This window comes from Enhydra lutris, unplaced genomic scaffold (assembly GCF_002288905.1).
Source record: "Enhydra lutris kenyoni isolate GAN:26980312 unplaced genomic scaffold, ASM228890v2 scaffoldscaffold27, whole genome shotgun sequence".
Classification (NCBI taxonomy): domain Eukaryota; kingdom Metazoa; phylum Chordata; class Mammalia; order Carnivora; family Mustelidae; genus Enhydra; species Enhydra lutris.
Genome location: NW_019154111.1, coordinates 12109033 through 12129025, shown reverse-complemented (window position 1 = coordinate 12129025; position 19993 = coordinate 12109033). Strand labels below are relative to the sequence as shown.

Below are 19993 nucleotides of genomic sequence, written 5' to 3'. Positions count from 1 at the left end.
TGCTGTGAGGACATTCAAGCAGACAGCGGAAAGGCTGCCAAAGCAAGAAACTGACGCACCTGGCCAACGGCCAGGGAGAAACTGAGGCTTGTCCACATTTATGCGAGGGAAATTGGAAGTAGATCCTCCAGATCTAGATGACAGCAGCTCTGGCTGATAGCTTGACTGCAACTTCCTGAAGGACCCTGCACCAAAACTGGAAGCTAAGCCATGTCCAGATTCCTGACCACAGAAACTAGGAGAGGATGTCTGTGATAAGCTAAGTTTGGTGCTAATTAATCACACGGCAAGAGATAACTAATACATTTACACTGAACTCCACCTGATTTGTTTTCTATTTATATATTCCATTATTCTTCACTAAGCCTTGATCAAGTTTTCTTGCTTCCGTTTTTATTTTTTAAGCCTTACATTCCATTTATATTCTTAGTTACTAGCCATATGTTTTTCTGACAAAGTTTAACATTGATAATTAACATCTTGGGGCGCCTGGTTGCTGGATCTCAGGATCATGAGTGCAAGCTCAATGCTGGGGGTAGAGATTGCTTAAATAAATAAATATAAGAAGATAAATATTAACATCTTCCTCCCCAGAAACACCAAAATAAAACAAAACAAATCCAAACCAAAATCTTAGCATGCTTTCATTTCCACCTAATACCACCAGCTGCACCATTATTTATCATGTTGCTGTCTTCTGGAATCTGAGCTTTTTATTAAATTTTAAAAAGTTAGAATATTTATAATTACTAATGCTTATACTAATCCATTGTTCATTCTTACTTCGTAAATCCCACTGCTGCCTTCTGAGCATGTATTGTTCATGCTGGAGTAAATCTATGAATAATTCCTACAAAGTGATTGATAGACTATTTATGGTAAACCCTTATGCTTAAAACTACCTTGCTTTGAGGCCCACTGATGAACAACAGTTTGGGAGAGTGTTCTAGGCTGACCGTTATTTTCCCACAGCACCATGAAGACATTGCTCCATTGCTGCTTTGCATACAATGCCACAGAGAAACCTAAAATAAAACTACAGGTTAAGTATCTTTGTTTTCATATAATCTCTAGAATTTTCTCTTTACCCTCGTTAAGAAAAAATTCAGTGTTAAAGCGTGCTCACTTATCTCTGCACTGCATTCTACCTAGCCTCTGGTGCTGCATGTGTATGTGCTCACTCTAAGGATCCAACCTTTCCATAGGCCTGAGAACTGACCAGCCACCTCAAAGCGTTAACTTTGTATTAAATTTTATAAAAAATACAGAAGTACACGAAATGTCTGTGTCCCCCTCACTCCTCCAAATTCATAGTCAAGCCCTAACCCACAGTGTGACTCTATTTAGAGATGGGGCCTCTAGGAAGTAATTAAAGTTAAATGATGTTATAAGGGTTGAGTCCTGATCCGATAGACCACTTGCTCTTGCCCGCTACGTGTATGTGTGCGCGCACGTACACAAATGTGCCAAAGGAAGATCACGTGAGCGCACAGTGCTAAGGCAGCAGTCTGCAACCCAAAGGAAAGTTCTCACCTGACACCAACCCTACTGGCACACTAATCTTGGATTTCCTGGCTTCCAGAACTGGGAGCAAATACATTTCTGTTGTTTAAGCCGCCTAGTCTGGGGTATTTTGTTATGGCAGCTGTAGCATACTAGTACAGTAGCTGAACTTGGAGACACCCCCAGGGATTCTTGGTTTCTGGTATTCATTCCCTTTTCTAGTCCCCAGCCACACTAAAGAGAGTTGATCTTTTTATCCAAAACAATATTGCAGAAATGTTGAAATGTGGTTTCAAAGACTAAGTCACAAAAAAATGACTGACTTCTGCAATGTCATGAGGATGCTGAACAGCCCTATAGAGAGGTCTACACGGCAAGGAACTCAGATGTCCTGCCAACAGCCTGCACCAAGGCACCAGTCATGTGAGTGAGTGACCCTGGAAGCAGATTCTCCAGCCTCCTCCAAGCCTTCCAATGACTGCAACCCCGACCAACATCTTGATTATAACCTCATGAAGGATCTCAAGCAGGAACCAGCTAACACTCCCAAACTCCTAATCTACAGAAACTATGTAGGGGAAAATAAGTATTTATCCTTTCAATCTGGTTAAGTTTTTCAGTAATTTGTTCTACTACAGGAGTAAGTGAATTATTGCAAAGCTACCATGATGAAGATGAGTATCTCAAGCCCCTAGACGCCACCTCCCAGGCACAACTGTCTTTCTGCCCTAAAGATAAATAGGAACTTTTAAGGCTACAGATCAGTTGTGCCTACTGAGTCTCAAACTAACTCCAACAGAACCATACAGAATGTATCTGTGTGACTTTGTGACATTTATCCACGTGGTTGCATTTAACAGGACTCTGTACATTTCTGTTGAACATTACTGACTGTATGAATACACCACAACTGATTTTCTCATTCTAACATTGTCAGACATTCAGACTCCTTCCATTTGGACGGAATAGCAGCACTAGAGGTATCCTTGGTTTGTCTTATGACGCACAAATGTATGCATTCCTGTTTGGTATTTAGAAGATGCCAACTGAGATTCCGCTTGGGGGTCCACTGAATCCAAAGATCAAAGTAAGAAGATGTGACATCTTTATAGCATTGAATATTCCAATTGAAGAAGAGGAATTAACCCTTCATTTATTCAGGTTATACTTCAAGAACATTTTGTAATTTTGTGTAGAAATGTATACAATTTTGGGTAGATTTATTCCTAAGGATTTGATTTCAATACAAATAGTGCCATCTTTTCACAATTTTACTTGTTTTTTATGGTGAACTTTCTTTTTTAAAAAGATTTATTTAACAGAGAGAGAGAGAGACAGAGAGAGAAGCAGTCTCCCTGCTGAGCAGAAAGCCCAACACAGGGCTGGACCCCAGGACCCTGAGAGCATGATCTGAACAAAAGGTAGATGCTCAACCACCTGAGCCACTCAGGCATCCCTCAAATTTTTATTTTATTCTGGGGCACTTGGGTGGCTCAGTGGGTTGAGCGTCTGACTCTTGGTTTCAGCTCAGCTAATGACCTCAGGATCCTGGGATTGAGCCCCAGATCAGGCCCCTCACTCAACCTAGAATCTACTCCCCACCCCCCACTCTGCCCTTCCCTCAGTTCATGGGCACGCACACTCTCTCAAATAAAGATGTCTTTTTAAAAAACGTATTTTATTTTATTTTATGTAGAAAAGGCAACAAAGAAGGAGAGGGTAGGGCAGGGGAGGGGCAGAAGGAAAAAGAATCTTAAGCAGGCTCCACACCCAGTGCAGAGCCTGATGTGGGGTGTGATCTCACAAACCTGAGATCATGACCTGAGCCTAAATCAAGAGTCAGACACTTAACCGATTGAGCCAAACAGGTGCCCCTCAAAATCTTATTTTACTGATTGGTTGCTGGAATATAGAAATAAAATCAATTTTGGAATCTGACTTATCCAGTAACCTTGATAAATTCACATATCAGTTATATCAATTCCGACAGCTAATGCATAGATTTTACATTCTCTACATACACAATCATATTGTCAGCAGACAGTTTTATGCCCTCTTTCCAATCCTTAGATTTTTTTTTTATTTATTGCATCAAGTATGACTTCCAGTAAAATGCTGCTTTAAAATAATTTTTATATATTCATATATATAAATGTTAGTAGGCATCCTTGTTTCATTTATAATCTCAAGGGGAAATCCTCAATAGGCCACCAATAAGTATAAAGTCTACTGGAGATTTTTTTGGCACTTTATCAGAATAATGATGTTCCCTTCTATTCTTTGCTGTGAAAAGAGATTTCTAATCATAAATTGTCACTCAATTTTATCAAGTGCTTTTTTTGCATCCATTACGATATTGAGATTATTCTCCTTTATTCTTTAAATGAGGAATGTTATGTTGGGTTTTGACTGTTAAATAAACCTTGCACTGGTGGAATGAATGCATATTGGGAAATCCGTTCATTATTTCTTCATATAGCTTTTCTGCTCCAGTCTCTCACATCTCCTTCAGGAATTCCAATTACACACCAAGTGGTATACCAGTTGACAGTATCCCACAGTTCTCTGAAGCATTTATTCTTCTTTCATCTGTTTTCTGTGTTCTTCAAATTAGTTACTTTCTATTACTCTGTCTTCAAATACACTAACTCCTTCACTCTTTTGTTAGCAATCTCTAGTCTGCTGTTAAGTCTATCCAGTAAATTACCCATTTCGGTTACTGTCTGTGTGGCAGGCAGAATGGCACCCCAGATGTCCTGGCTTCTTCCATGGAACCTGTGAATATGTTACCTTACATGACACACAACAACCCCTGGCTGACAGCCATTAAGGAAATAGAGACCTACTGATCTTTAACCATAAAGAAATGAATTTGGCCAACAACGTAAATAAGATTAAAAGTGAATTCTTCCCCCAAAGCCTCCAGTAAGCATCAGCATCCTGTTAACATTCTGATTTTAGCCCATGAGACTTCTGTCTAACCTACAGAACCACAGGATCATAAATGGATGTTTTAATAGCCATTATGTTTGTGGTCATTTGTTACGGTAACAATAAAGAACGAATACAGATTTTGGTATCTGACAGTGAGGTGTTACTGTAAACAAAAACGTGAAACTGTGGAATTGTCTCTGGAAGCCAGTAGAGGCTGTAGAATTCAGGGGAGCATGATGAAAAAAGCCTAAACTGCCTTAAACAGACTGCTATTAAAAATCTGGTCTTTAAGAACACTGCCTGTGAGGGTTCACAGACCACTTGTAGAAATCTGGTCTTGGATTCTATCCTAAGACAGCAGAATGCACATTCTTTTCAAGTGTACATGGCACATTCTCCAGAATAGATAACATATGAGGCCACAAAACAAGTCTCAACAAATTCAGAAAGATCGAAGTCATTCCATGCATCTTTTCTGACCACAACACTATGTAACTAGAGATCAACCACAAGAAAAAATCTGGAATGAGCACAAATACATGGAGGTTAAATAACATGGTACTAAACAATGAATGGGTCAACCAAAAAAATCAAAGAGGAAATAAAATACATGGAGACAAATGAAAATGAAAACCTAACAGTCCAAAATCTCTGGGATGCAGCAAAAGAAGTTCTAAGAGGGAATTTTATAGCAATACAGGCCTACCTCAAGAAGCAAGAAAAATCTCAAATAAACAACCTAACCTTACACCTAAAGGAGCTAGAAAAAGAAAAACAAAATAAAAAACCAGTAGAAGTAAGGAAATAAAGATTAGAGCAGAAATAAATTATATATAAACTAAAAAACAGAACAGAGATCAATGAAACCAGAGCTGGTTCTTTGAAAAGATCAACAAAATTGATAAACCCTTAGACTCATCAAAAAAGAGAGGACTCAGAAAAATCAGAAATGAAAAAGGAGAAATAATAACCAACACCACAGAAATACAAAGGATTGCAATAGAATATTATGAAAAACTATATGCCAACAAACTGGACAACCTAGAAGAAATGAATAAATTTCTAGAAACATAACCTCCCAAAACTGAATCTAGTAGAAATAGAAAACTTAAACAGATGACCAGCAATGAAACTGAATCCATAACCAAAAAACTCCCAACAAACAAAAGTCCAGGACTAGATGGCTCTACCCAACATTTAAAGAATTAATACCTATTCCTCACAAACTATTCCAAAAAATAGAAGAGGAATGAAAACTATGAGGCCTGTATTGCCCCCATACCAAAACCAAAAAAAATAAAAAGTACTACTATCTGTGATGAACACAGATACAAAAGTCCTCACCAAAATATTAGCAAATCAGGGCTCTTGGTAACTGTAGTCAGTTAAGTATCCCGCTCTTGGTTTCAACTCAAGAGGTGATTTCAGGGTAGTGAAATTGAGTCCTGTGTAGTGCTCCATACTCAGCACGGAATCTGCTTGAGTTTCTCTGCACCTCCCTCTGCACCTCACACTTATGTTCTCTCTCTCTCTAAAATAAATGAATAAATATTTTAAAATATATATACATTAAAAAATTGAATCCAACAATCCTTAAAAAAAAAAATCATTCACCACAATTAAGTGGGATTTATTCCAGGGATGCAAGGGTAGTTAAATATTTGCAAATCAATCAATGCGATATATCTCTTCAATAGGAAAAAGAATAAAAACCATATGATCACTTCAGAAAAAACATCTGACAAAGTACAACATTCATTCATGATAAAAACCCTCAACAAAGTAGGTTTAGAGGGAATATACATCAACATAATGAAGGCCTTAAATGAAAAACCCACAGCTAACATACTCAATGGTTAAAAGCAGAAAGCTTTCCCCTAAGATCAGGATCAAGACAAGGATGTCCACTCTCACCACTTTTATCCAACATAGTACTGGAAGTCCTAGCCACAGCAATCAGACAAGAAAAAGGAATAAAAGGAATCCAAGTTAGTAAGGAAGAAATAAAACTTTCACTATTTGCATATACTATATATAGTACAGTATATATACTAAAGACTCCACCAAAAAACTACTAGAATTGATAAATTCAGTAAGGTCACGGGATGAAAAACGTCAATGTACAGAAACCCACTGCATTTCTACACACTAATAATAAACAGAAGGGAACTAAAGCAATCCCTTTCACAACTGCACCAATAATAATAAAATACCTAGGAATGACTTAACCAAGGAGGTGAAAAACCTATACTCTGAAAATTATAAAACACTAATGAAAGAAATTAAAGAGAACACAAATGGCAAGCTATTCCATGCTCATGGACTAGAAGAACAAACACTGTTAAAATGTCCATAATACTCAGAGCGATCTACAGATTTAATGTAATCCCTAACAAAATACCAACAGTATTTTTTACAGAACTAGAACAAACAATCCTAAAATTTGCATGGAACCACAAAAACCCCAAATAGCCAAAGCAACCTTGAGAAAGAATAAAACCATACAGGAGGTATCACAAATTCCAGATTTCTAATTATACTACAAAGCTGTAGCAATCTAAATAGTATGGTAATGGCACAAAAACAGATTAACAGATTCAAGTAACAGGATAGAAAGGCCAGAAATAAACCCAAAAATATAAGGTCAACTAATCTACAAAAAGAGCAAGAATATGCAATGGGAAAAAGACAGTCTCTTCAACAAATGGTGTTGGGAAAACTGAACAGCTACCTGCAAAAGAATGAAACTGGACCAGTTTCTTTCACCATACACAAAAATAAGCTCAAAATGGATTAAAGACCTAAATATGAGACTTGGAAGCATAAAAAAACCTAGAAGAGAGCACAGGTAGTAATTTCTCTGACACTGGCTATAACAGTACCTTTTTAGATACATCTCCTAAAGCAAGGGAAACAAAAGCAAAAATGAACTTTAGGGATTTCATCAGAATGAAAGGCATCTGCTCAGCAAAGGAAACAATCAACAAAACTAAAAGACAACCTACTAATTGGGAGAGGTCATTTGCAAGGAGAGGACATATCTGATGGAGGGTTAGTATCCAAAATATATAAAGAACTTCTAAAACTCAACACTCAGAAAACAATCCAATTAAAAATGGGCAGAAGACATGAACAGACATTTCTCCAAAGAAGAATACTGATGGTCAAAAGACACATGAAAAGATACCCTCTATCACTCATCACCAGGGAAATGCAACCCCAAACCACAGAGATACAACCTCACACCTGTCAGAATGACTAAAATAAAAAACATGAGAAACAACAAGTGTTGGTGAGGATGTGGAGAAAAAGGTACACTCATACTCTTGGTGGGAATGCAAACTGGTGCAACCACTATGAAAGACAATATGGAGTTTATGGTTTCTCAAGGTTAAAAATAAAAATACCCCATGATATTCACCCTAAGAATAAAAAAAAAAAAAAAAAACACACTAATTCAAAAGGATACATGCACCCCTATGTTTATTGCAGCATTATTTACAGTAACCAAAGTTATGGAAGCAGCCCAAGGGTTTATCAATAGATCAATGGATAAAGAAGACTGGGTATGTGTGTGTGTACGTACATACACACACATACACACACAGACACACACACGAGCATATTCAGCCATAAGGCAGAATGAAATCTTGCCATTTGCAACAACATGGATGGAGCTCAAGAGTATAATGCTAAGTGAAATAAGTCGGAAAAATAATTTCACTTATATGTGGAATTTAAGAAACAAAACAAATAAACAAAGGAAAGAGAGAGAGAAACAAAGAAACAGACTCTTAACTATAGTGAACAAACTGATGGTTACCAGAGGGGAGGTGGATGGGGGTGAGGTAATAGGTGATGGGGACTAAGGAGTGCACTTGTTCTGATGAGGACTGGGTGATGTATGGAATTCTTGAATCACTATATTGTACACCTGAAACTAACAGAACACTGTATGCTAACTATACTAGAATTAAAAAGGAAGGAAGGTGGGAAGGAAGGGAGGGGGGAAGGGAGGGGGAAAATCCAGTCTTGGAGGATCCTGTAAGAGCACAGAAGGAAGAAGTTATTGTAAACTGGAATAAAGTGGATCCTTGTTATAGGTTAGTGGAGAGCTTAGTGAAATAGTGTCCTGCATTTTTAGGGAAGTATAACCTGTAGATAATGAACCTGACTCTCTACTGGAGGGAATTTTCCAGGGAAAGTGTTGAAGGTGTGACCTGGTTTCATCTTGCTGCTTATAGTAAAATGTGAGATGACAAATTCCACCAGTGGACAGCAGCTTCACCCTGTGCCCGAGTTCCAACCTGCCTGTGGTATCTTCCCTTCCCAACAGCCTGCCCTAAAGATCTTGGACTTGCTCAGCAAGGTCCCACTGCAAATGCCAATTCCTTGTAATAAATCTCTTTATATATTTATCTGCTACAGGTTCTGCTTCTCTGGTTGAATTCTGACTGGCAAGGAATTTAAAGCTCTGGAATGTCTTTATAGTTCCTTTTTATAGCTTTCATTTCCCCTGCTCATCCATTATAACTATTTCCCACTTAAACTCTTAAAAGCATCTTTTATAAATCTGCTCAAGTTTTTGTCTGCTGATTCCAATGTCCAGGGCATATCAGAGTCAGTATCTGTTGACTGCTTTATCTCTTAACTACTAGTCACATTTTCCAAATTCTTTGCACTTCTATCAATTTTTTACTGTATATAAACCACAGAGTTTTACAGAGTTTGAAATGGCCTTGGTGGTGCTTACCCCAATTGTGGTTCCCTCCTTTCCAGGATTTCCACCACTGGTTTTCATCACTCCTCCAATCTCAAACTACATTCTGACCCCTCTTGTCCAGTAAATACTATGGCTTTCTGTGATCCCACATCTGGGAACTGCAGGATCTCAGGAGACTAGCCAGAAATATAGAAATCTCACCTATTACAGCTTCTGCCTCTCAGACATCAACTTCCTTTCAGTTTTGCCTACTTTTCACCACTCACCAGTACTTCAAACAGTGGTGGGTTTTCCTACTTTTGATGGAAGGCAAAGTTTTGTACTAATGATAGAAGTATTTGCAGTGGACTAGTATGAACAAGCTACTCCACCATTAACAGAAGCAGGAAGCTCAACCGAATATATTTTTTTTAATATTCCATTTTATCTTCTCTGTTGACATTTATGCTAGATCTATTTTCTTTTTTGTAGTTAGTTAAGAGATTACAATATTCATCCTTCTACTATCACAGCCTACCATCAAATAATATAACACTACTTCATGAACAATTTGAGCCTTACAAATGTGGAATTCTCTTTTCCTCCTTCATGCCCTTTATATAAATAAATCATTAAATACAGCACTTCAATATTATTTTATAAAAATAAAAGGAACAAACAAGATTCTTCATGTCACTTCTAGCTTTCACATTATTGCACACCCTAAAATCCAAAAGTATTTCTTGTTCAATATCAGTTTCTTTCCATATTATTGGCGATCATAATCTATTAAACACATATACCAGAGCATACATTAAGGTAAATTTTAAAAAAAGGTTGCATTACTTAGAATCCCATGAATTTTCTTTATTTGGAAAACACCAAATCCGTCTGTAAAATCAGCACTACCCCCCAAAAAAATACATGAAGGAAATAAACTCGGAAGTAGGTTAACCCAGCAAACAGAAAATAACTGGGGTTTAGGTGAAGACACTTACCCCTCTTCGTTTTCTTTTAGTAAGCGACTGGCAATTCGGATCAGCATGCAGTAAGCAAACTGTGATTTGAGACCAGATTTAGTAAATTTATTCAACATCTTAGAAACAGCAAGGCGATCATTCTTTTTGAGGTGATACAGGACTCCCAGTGCATGGTACTGAAGAACAAGAAAAACGATGTCACACACAGAAAGCTGAGGAGAGAGAGGACAAACTTCCAGGAAAATCAAATCATATGGCCCTAGATTTTTAGTAAAGAGATACCCACGTGAAATGTACACCAACAGAGTATCTTTTTCATACTGAATCAAACACAGGCAAGACTGAGAGGATAAGAGCTTCACCCCCAGAAATCAAGGGCTCAGATTGGACCAGTGGTATTAAAGAGGTGACCTACAATCCGAAGATGGCTCTAGAAGGTTCAGCGTGGCCCCACACATCCTTAGGACAAAGGCTCTCAGGTCCCAGGCTTTACCAGTGTCACAGGTCTCTGTTAGTGGCTTTAAGTCATCTGTGGCCATGTTAGTAGTTAAAGGAATAAACTCCTAAAGCAGACTTAAGGAGTGTAATTATCGTGGTACTTTGTGTAAAAACATAGTAAGAGTTAAAAGAGCGAGAATGTTCCTTGAGGGAAAAATTACTACTCTGTTTCCTCATAACTGAATATGCTAACGTGAGAAATTGTAAACACTGAAAGGGGATGAATACGTATCCTCTCAAGTACACAAAATTGCCAGTTAAAATTTTAATCTTATTCCTTTTAATTAGGAACTAATGAGTATCAAAAAATCTTCCCAAGAAAGTTTTTAAGTTTCACAAACTAAAAATTACTCTTCATTGTTTGTGTAATGTCTACCACAACGAAGTTCTGAAAAGCCTAGAACTGGGACATCCTTCACCACAAATTATTTTTCAAATAAAGGTCGGAAATGCAATATGAAGGACCTTTGGAATGAGCATCTCCAACCACCACTGAACGTAAGAATCTTTCTTGAACTTTCCTACAGCTTTTATGAAACACTAGCAGGGCCTCAGACAGTAATTCTAATCAGTGGGATACGTACTTGAGAATACGTACTAATAAGCCGCTCCGTATTAGCCTTTAGCTAGTACACATCTGGGGAGTCAACACATTGCCCCTAAGATGGAGGGTTAAAGAAATCTGGTCCCAAGACACAGTGTGACTCGATGGTGGTACCTGGACCATAATGTTGTCGCTGGAAGCGGCTTCTTGGGCTTCGTTGACCCAGCGCTTAACCACATCATGGCTTATCTTCATCATGTGCTAGACACAGAGCAAAGTAAGAGGACATCATGCTCAGTGACTAGAGGTTTGCAAGCATGAACTGGTTTTCTTAGAAAATCACTAACAGACATTTCCAAATGAAAGAGAAAACTCTGCAGCTTTTAGGAATCTATTTCAAATCTCTACTCTCAAGGCAATTAATAAACCAGAAACTTTCTCCAAGATGTTGGGGTGGGGGTGGAGGGGTCGCTGAGAGACATGCACGAAAAGGACGCGATGAGAGGGGAAGGACAACAAAGGAAGGGCTAGTGACTAGAATGGTGCTTAAATAATGTTCGCATTCTAGGTTCTACTTCCAGGAAGTAGAACTCAACTGGAAGGGAAAAAAAGAGAAAGAGAGAAATAGTACTGATATATCCCCTGCTTGACCAATTATATTCCAGACCCATAACCTCTTCTGGGTCTGACCTGATCCATTCACACAGGAACAACCGATTCTCATCAAATGCAATGTGATAAGGCTGTGATGAATGCATTTTGTTTGGATAAACAGGAGAAAGAAAAGGTATTGCTGAAACAAAGACCACTTTCCGGTAAAAAATTTAGAAGTGGGACAAGAGGCTCTGGACTGAAGGACACCACACACACTATGGAAAGTAGAGGATAAAGCGGTAAGAGGCAGAAGTACAGGTCACAACGATTTAAAAAACAAAAATTTTTTTAAAAATCAGCCAATGTCTTGCCTGTCCACCACTTTCCCTTATCACCATCTTCATTATGTATACAACAGAACTCTAATTACCAAAACCTTTCAACATGAAGATTTCCTGGTTTTGTTTTTTTTTAAACCAAGATTTAATGTACATTTATCCTTAAAATGTGGAACATATAAAGATTTCATGCTGAATAAATGATATTCATTAAGTCAAAAAAGGAAAAAAGGAGGAATTTACATAAGTTTTAGGTACACTGTTTGAGATACAAATATCCACATTTTATCACTGAAAAGAAAAATCTCAACTGTGTTTCTTCATCAGGAACTTCAACTGAATCTGGAACTCTTTCACACCTTGATTAGAAAGAAAACAAAACAAAAACCTAGAGAAATAGAAACTATAAGTTGACTGGCTGCTGAGACAGTAAGGACTTTTTAGAGACCTGTACAGCATCATACCAAGAGGGAAAATGTCATGTTTTTAACTGCTCATTTTAATGCTCCTCTGATAAAACCCTCCGGGATAAAGAGTGATGTATGTACATTTTTTGAATGTTTCATTTGTGAGAGAATCGCAGTAATACTTGGTTTTTGTGGTAGAAACTAACGGCCGCTAAGGCAGGCGGCTGCTCGCTCACTTACTAAGGAAGACACCAGTGCGGAGCTGGATACACTGGAGACTTTATCCACGATGGCCTGCTTCATGTATCTCTCGATGGCCTGCAGCATTGTTCCCTGGTAACGCGCATAAAGAAAACGCTGTTGAAGCAAAACATTTTCACCCAAAACTACTGCTTCAAAGTAATTTACAAAAGCAGTCATCTATTTGTTTCTGTGCCAGTATTTAGAAAGCATTAAAAGGATTATCATATAATAGAGTAATCCTACCCCAGAGGGCAGGACCCAGACAAAAATCTTCAAAGAGGAATATTTAAGTGTATATGGAAGGAAAAAAACTTAACTGTTCAACAATGACATCAACAGTCTCAAAGTGGAGAATCCCAGTTTGAACAAAGGTGTAAAGAGAGGCTCCACTTACTCAGGGCGGTTATAAAAGAAATTCCTAGATGGGGATGGAGCTGTTTTGAAATTCTGAAGATGCCTCTGTATGAAGGGGATGTAGTTTGTTTGGGTTCCACAGAGTCCTCTCAGTCAAACGGGATCCCTGATTATTTCAGATACCAAAGAATTACCTGTTACTGTACTACTATAGTAAGCCCTCAATAGGAAATCCCTTGAAAATAAAGTTCTTTTTAAATTTAACTGGAGGAAAGCGGAGCACTGGGAGGCTGGTAGCAGATGAAGATGTGTAAACAGACGGAGATCAATACTCAGACAGCCTTATTGCCGGCACTGCCTCCGCCGCGTCTTCTGTGATCAATTTAAATACGAAAAACAAAAACCACCACAGCCAAACAGCTGAGCAGCAAAGAACATTGTACCATTTCTACTACTCCTCTTAGCATCCAGATTTACCATTTGCTGTTACACAACCTTTAAAAATTTGAGAAGACTGTAACCATCCAAATAAAACATACCCAAGCATGGGTAGAGCTGAAATATTATTTGATATGCTTGGCAATGCCCAGCCTGCCCTTCCTTTTAACCTTTCCTACTCAGAGTTCCTAGAAAGGGACAGCCTAATATACTCTATAACCTCATCCCTCCAGATGTCAGGGATGGAGTCAAGGTTAGACACCTGACTCACATCTACATAGCTACATGGCCATAGGCCGGCCGATGGCGTACCAGGTTCTCTCCACTATTTCAGTGAGGAGGCCTGAGCCTGGTAAGCTGATGGATCACAATCGTAAATATCCTAGAAATCTTGCTGCTGGGTTCCTCAGAGATGTCCTATTTCTTGCTCTGGCATCTGATGTAAGCTTCACCTCAAATTCTGAAAGATCTACTCCCTATAATAAAGTTAAAAACAAAAACAAAAACAAAAAAACTAAATTCAAATGGGTTTTGGTCTCCTGCAAGCAACGTTCCCCCGTTCCCCCAACTAGGACAAAATTCCATGAGGGCAAATAGAGAGAGAAAGAGACCAAACTAAATACATAAAAGGAAAAGACAACCTGAAAGAAAAAAAGCCTGGAGGCACAAAAGCCTTTCTGGTGGTTTCTGTAATACCGAAGACTCACACAGTCAGACTAAAGAATCCTATTACATGTACACGCCCACCTGTAGATAAACACACTGTCCCTTTTGATGCTTCAGTAAACAAAGAGAACTTACATCAGTGATTCTGCAGAGAGCCCTGATGGCTGGGCCTCGGTACACATCTTCCTTTCCAGTCATGTCCTTAGTCAGACTAAGAAAAATCAAATGAGGTACCATGAAATCAATTAACACTCTCCTGTGGAGCCCACCCCCAGCTAATTCCCATTGTCCCCATAATTATCTTAATACAGCGATTCATTCAGCAAATATTCACCAAGTGTCTTCTGTGGAAGAACATTAAACCTATTGGGTAGGAGGCTCTTAAAGCCTAAGTTTAGAGCAGCAAGCAAAACAAAGTCTTCGCCTTCACGGAGCTAACATATTAATGAGAGGGGAGATAATATACTTCATCACATAAACAAAATATATAACTTTAGGTGCTCGTAACTGGCCTAAAAAGTAAAGACAATGGTGAAATCCCCAACTCCTAAAAACCCATCAGACTCCTTAAAAGACACGGACTAAAATGATTAACTCTCGAGGTCATGCTCTTTCTCAGGAATGGCTTCCTAAAGCGACAGTTGTCAGTGGCTTCAGACCTTTCTACTGCGTTTCAGAAATAAGCAGAAGAGTTGGACGGAGCTACTGAATTCCATGTCCATACTTTAAAGAGGTTTTTAGCCCTTACACGCTGTTATTCACCCTATCTTCCTGTCCCCCAAACCGACTATCCATCCCCTCCCCTTCACAGGATCCAAAACAGCCTACAACTCCAACTTGCTCCATCAGGTTGCCAAGAGGAAAAAGTTGTGAAGAACTGATAGTCCTTCAATTTCTTCATTTTTTTAGTTACGGAAGTATTTTCATGTAAGAGTATGCATTGAAAACATTCAGAAAGGCATAATATACAGTCGAAGCCTTGCCTCACCCACCCTCGCCTATAGTGCCGCTCAACTAAAGACAATCATTGTGAACAGTCACTTATGTTTTCTTAAGGAACTTTTAAAAAATATATAAAACCATAGAGACATAAAAACACATGCAGGTGAATCTCTACTCTTCTGGCACCTCCCTTTTTCACTTAATATATCTTAAGAAGCTTTCCCTATTGGTAGATCTTTTCTTTTAATTTTAGGTACTTATATATTTTTAAATATCCAAATATATACCTAAAATATCATTTTAATAGTGGCACAGATTTCCACTATTGGGATATAAATAATTTATCAACCAGTCTTTTTCACAAATATTTGCATTTTTCCAATTAGATAGAAATTGTGGCTTGGCAGGTTCAGTTTCTTCTGAGGTCTCTCTTCTTGGCTTCTGCATCGCATGAAAGCAGCCATGCAGAAGACATTAAAAAAAAAAAAAAGCATGGCTGTGTTCCAATAAAACTTTATTTACAAAATGAGGTGGCAGTTTTAGCCACGGGCCAAAGTTTGCTGACTGCTGCTCTGCGCTTCTCTCTTAGTTTGAGCTGCCCTGACAAAGGCTTACAGACAGGTAGTTTATTTGGGAATGTGTTCTGAGGGAAGGGAAGTGAAGACAGGGAGGTGAGCAAAAAAGGAGGGAAATTAATACAAAGAAATTTTTTCTAGTGGGTCACTGCCGTCGCAGGCATGAAAAGGGAAGAATTTACCTGCTAGGTCTGAGCCACTGGTGGAGAGTTAAATCCAGAGTGTTAACTCCCCGTTGGGTTAAATTCACATGTTAACTCCCACAGGTGAGTTCCAGGTGAGTGCCCAAACCGGAGCGCCAGAGAAACGGCAGGGCAAGAGGAGAAACACAAGGCGGGCACAGCGTATGCCTGGAGTGAGGCACTACCGAGGCCAGGGAACCAGCCCCTGCCCGGAGCAGCGGACCACAAGTGCAGCAAGGATCAGAGGGAAGCCCTGAGAAAGCGGGAGGTGGCTCAAAAGCAGCACCCAGAACCGTCCATCCTTTGCACCCCTCAAATTTGAATGTGTCCTCCAGGAAAGTGAACCGATCACCGAGCCTCCAAGATGGTAACCATCCAATCTTTCTACAAGATGCAGGAAAATGACGGGCATATGGTACAATCCTTGCTGCTACGACCCATTCCAAAGCCGTAACTGAGGTTCACCATCTCCTTCCCATAATCACTCCTCCTATATCTCCCTCGCTCTCTGCCAGCACCTTAGCGCTCTTGGTCTGGTGTCTGGTAAGTGGCTCAAACCTTTACTCCAAGGGATGTCAGCTCTTTGTTGGGAGATTTTAGCAGGGGTGGACCACTGGTTGTTCCCTATTCTCTATTCACCACTGTGTCAGACATGAATACACCAAAATATACTCCATACCTTGAATTCTAGATACAGTCCTCTCTTCCATGTTTGTATATCAACAAGCCTAGCTCCAGACCATTATCAAGGTCAATTACCTCTATGGTAACTGAGGACAGCAGCTCCTTTTTTTTTTTTTTTTAACCTGCTGGTAAATAATCCAGTACATAAATAATCCAAAGTGGCCTAATAGTAGTCATCATTTCCAATGTGCAATCAGGCTCCCTGTCTGCCCTAGGACTTCTCTGACGCTGGAGCATGGGGTAGGTGCCTGTGGTTGCCAACCAGTCACTGAGACACACAGATCCAGAAGCGTGGGGTATTTCTGGGCTGAAGGCAAGCTTCAAACAGTGGGAACCAGGAGTCAATGGGAAGTCCTACTTCCACCTCTGGATTCCTGGACCCACATATTACATTTCTTGGTACCATACACTACATTGACCATCCACTTAATGCACAGGCTGCATCCTAGAGGAGAATTTTCTCTTTCCATCTCTAACCTACTATCCCAGCTGAGCATTCCATAGGTCATCCCACCATTGCATCAGGCTGTCGGCTCCTAGGTGAAACAGAATATGGTAACACTACTGGATCTCTTAAGTCATGAGCCTACAGTCACACCACTTTTGTCACAAAAGGAGGGGCAATGTTGTGTAGGATACCATGGACATGAGAAACTATACCACTAAGACCTACCAAAAACCCCTGGCTCATCTTCTATGTAGTGCTTTTGCCACGTAACTAAAAGAAACTTATGTAGTCAAATTTTTTATCAGTCTTTTCTTTCACTGCCTCTGGAATTATAGTCCTAACAAAGCTTTCCCCTACAACAAAAATAAAGAGGAATACACTCATGTTTTCTTTTGGTACCTGTAGGCTTCCATTTTTTAAATTTATATTCCTTATCCATTTAGTTTGTGTATAGGATGTGAAATATGGATCTACTTTTATTTTTCCAAGTACTACTCAGTTGTCCCAGCATCATGTATCAGGAAATACCTCTTTATCCCAGTGATTGGAAATACCACTTTGGCGTACACTAAATTTCCATATGTATTTGGGTCTAATTCTATGCTTCCCATTTGTACCAGAAAATTCTGAAAATGTCGATCAGTATGGCCAAGGTGACTCATTACAGAGTCATCACACAATTTTATTCCAGGGTCTATCCATCCGCCAATATCACACTGTTAAGTGTTCAGGCCTTAATACTGCATGGACCGGTAGGGCTCACAGTTTTTCTACAGTTGTTTCCTGGCTACTCTTAAATGTTTGTTTTTCCACACAAACTTTAGTACCAACTTTTCTAACTCCATAGTATATAGCCTGTTGATTTTTCACTGAGATTGCCCTGAATATATAAATTAATTTAGAGAGCACTGAAATCTTTATTTAATTGATCTATGCAGAAACATTTGTTCAAGCAAACTTTGAGTCTTTCAGGGCTTTAAGTTATTTTTTCCTCTTATAAGTTTTCTGTGTAGGTTTTTCTAAGGCAATTGTATCAATCTATATTCCCACCTACAATATACTTGGTGATTTTGGTGTCGTCAGGTTTTGTTATTTTAACAGATTCTAGTGGGTATGTAAGGATATCTCACTGAGGTTTTAATCTGCATTTCCCTCAGGACTAATACTATTGAGAACGTTTCCATGTATTTATTGGCCATTTGTATACCATTTTATGAAGTGTCTGCCTTCAGATTTTCTTAATCTCCATGGTTTCTCAGGTCACACAACAGTCTACATATGCAGAGTGGTCATCTGCTCTATTAGAGTTCTATTCCTGCTGGAACAGAGGACCATGATTAGTGGCTTCAAGTAAAAATTTACTGTCTTACAGTTCCGTGGATTAGCAGTCCAACATAGGGCTCACGGGGCTAAGGTCACTGTGGCAGCAAGGCCGCAGCCATCTCACAGGTACAATACATTCACCCCACGCCAAGATCCCCCCCAGATCTCAAGGCATTACAGCACCAACTCTAAGCCCAAAAGCTCATTGAAATCCCACTGACTCAAAAATCCTGACCTTATCAAAAATCGGCTCAGTTAGGTACAGGTAAGAGTGGGTATACTCTCTCCTGAACAGAAATTTCTCTCCACCTGTGGGCCTGTGAAACTAGAAAACAAGTTCTCTGCTCCCAGAATACAATGGTGGGGCTATCACAGGATAGCACTTAGACTTTCCTGTTCACAAGGAGAAAATGGAATGAGGGGGGAAAAAAAAAGTCACTGGTCCCAAGCAATTCTGAAATCCAGTCAGGCAAACTGGCACAGGTTTCAGCTGCTGGGTAGAATTCTCCACGGTTCCCAGCCCCACGCTATGGGCCTGTACCCCTGCCCTCAGAGCCATCCGTCCTTTCTGTGAGGGTGGCATGGGTTTAAAGCTGAGCAGTCTTCTCGGCCGGTATCCTGTTGGGAGAATCTGGGACCCTGACAACCTTCTTTCACTTTGTCTCCCTCCATCCCTTTCATCCAGACTGGCTGTGGTGCTGCTGCTGTAAGCGTCTCACGAGCCTTCCGGGACCCCACAGACGGGCAGGGCCTCACTCCCTCAGACGAGGGCCTCCACCACAGAACTTGCCTAAGGAGGCCCATCTCTATTTCTGCCTTCTGCTTAGATGCCGAGGGAATCTATGAGTCACACTCCTGATCTCTTAGGAGTGTTGTGTGTGAGTGAAGACTCTGACCTTTTCATCTTTCTGAGGTGTTAGCAAAAGGCTGCAGAGTAACTAACTCCTTTGACTTTTCCTGTAGAGCACACTTTCTTACCGAATGGCTTGATTTTTAGCATCCTTTGCCATTTTGGTAGGCTGAAAATTTCCCACATCAGGAATTCTTGATTTGGGGGCAGGGGGTACGATTGACATAACCTATCTGTTTCAGGTGCACAACACAATGATGTATTCATAAAGAACTCCTGGCTCTTTAACAGGTGTCCCAATTCATTTCTCTACTCTCCACTTTTACTCTAAGTGGTAAAAAGAAACTAGGCTGCACCTTGACATTCTGGAAATCTCAGTTAAACAGCCAAGCTCACAAGCCCTGATTTCTATATAATCATGGGACACAATCCTACTAAGCTCTCTGCCACTGTAGGACAAGGGTCCCATTCCCTCCAGTTGCTAACACCTTCCTCATTTCCTTCTGAGCCCTCCCAGTAGCAACTTTAGCGTCCATATTTCTACTAACAGTACGTTCAAAACATTGTGAGCGTTCTCTATAGGTATAAGTGCTTTCTCTACTCTGCTCACTTCTTTCTGATCTGCCAAGGTCACTGACATCCAGCTTTCCATTAACACTCTGTTCAGGGCAACATAGGCCTTTTCTGTCATGTTACCCAAATTCTTCCAGCATCTACTCATTGCCCAATGGCAAAGCCACTACCACATTTTTGGGTATTTGTTATAGCAGTGCCCCACTTCTGGGTAC

General features: G+C 39.7%; 1 protein-coding gene across 3 annotated transcripts in view; it reads right to left on the bottom strand.

Annotated features, from left to right (window-relative positions):
• LOC111151864 (coatomer protein complex subunit gamma 2) overlaps nt 1–19993 on the bottom strand; it is a 115812-nt gene that overhangs the window by 71546 nt on the left and 24273 nt on the right. For 2 of the 3 annotated variants that reach the window (XM_022510092.1, XM_022510091.1), the window contains exons 6-9: nt 14337–14412; nt 12741–12833; nt 11336–11422; nt 10138–10295 (exon numbers count right to left, since the gene is read on the bottom strand). In XM_022510092.1, coding sequence (XP_022365800.1) covers nt 10138–10295; nt 11336–11422; nt 12741–12833; nt 14337–14412 — 414 coding nt within the window. The remainder of the gene's footprint in view (nt 1–10137; nt 10296–11335; nt 11423–12740; nt 12834–14336; nt 14413–19993) is intronic. The other variant, XM_022510093.1, reaches the window with a different exon arrangement.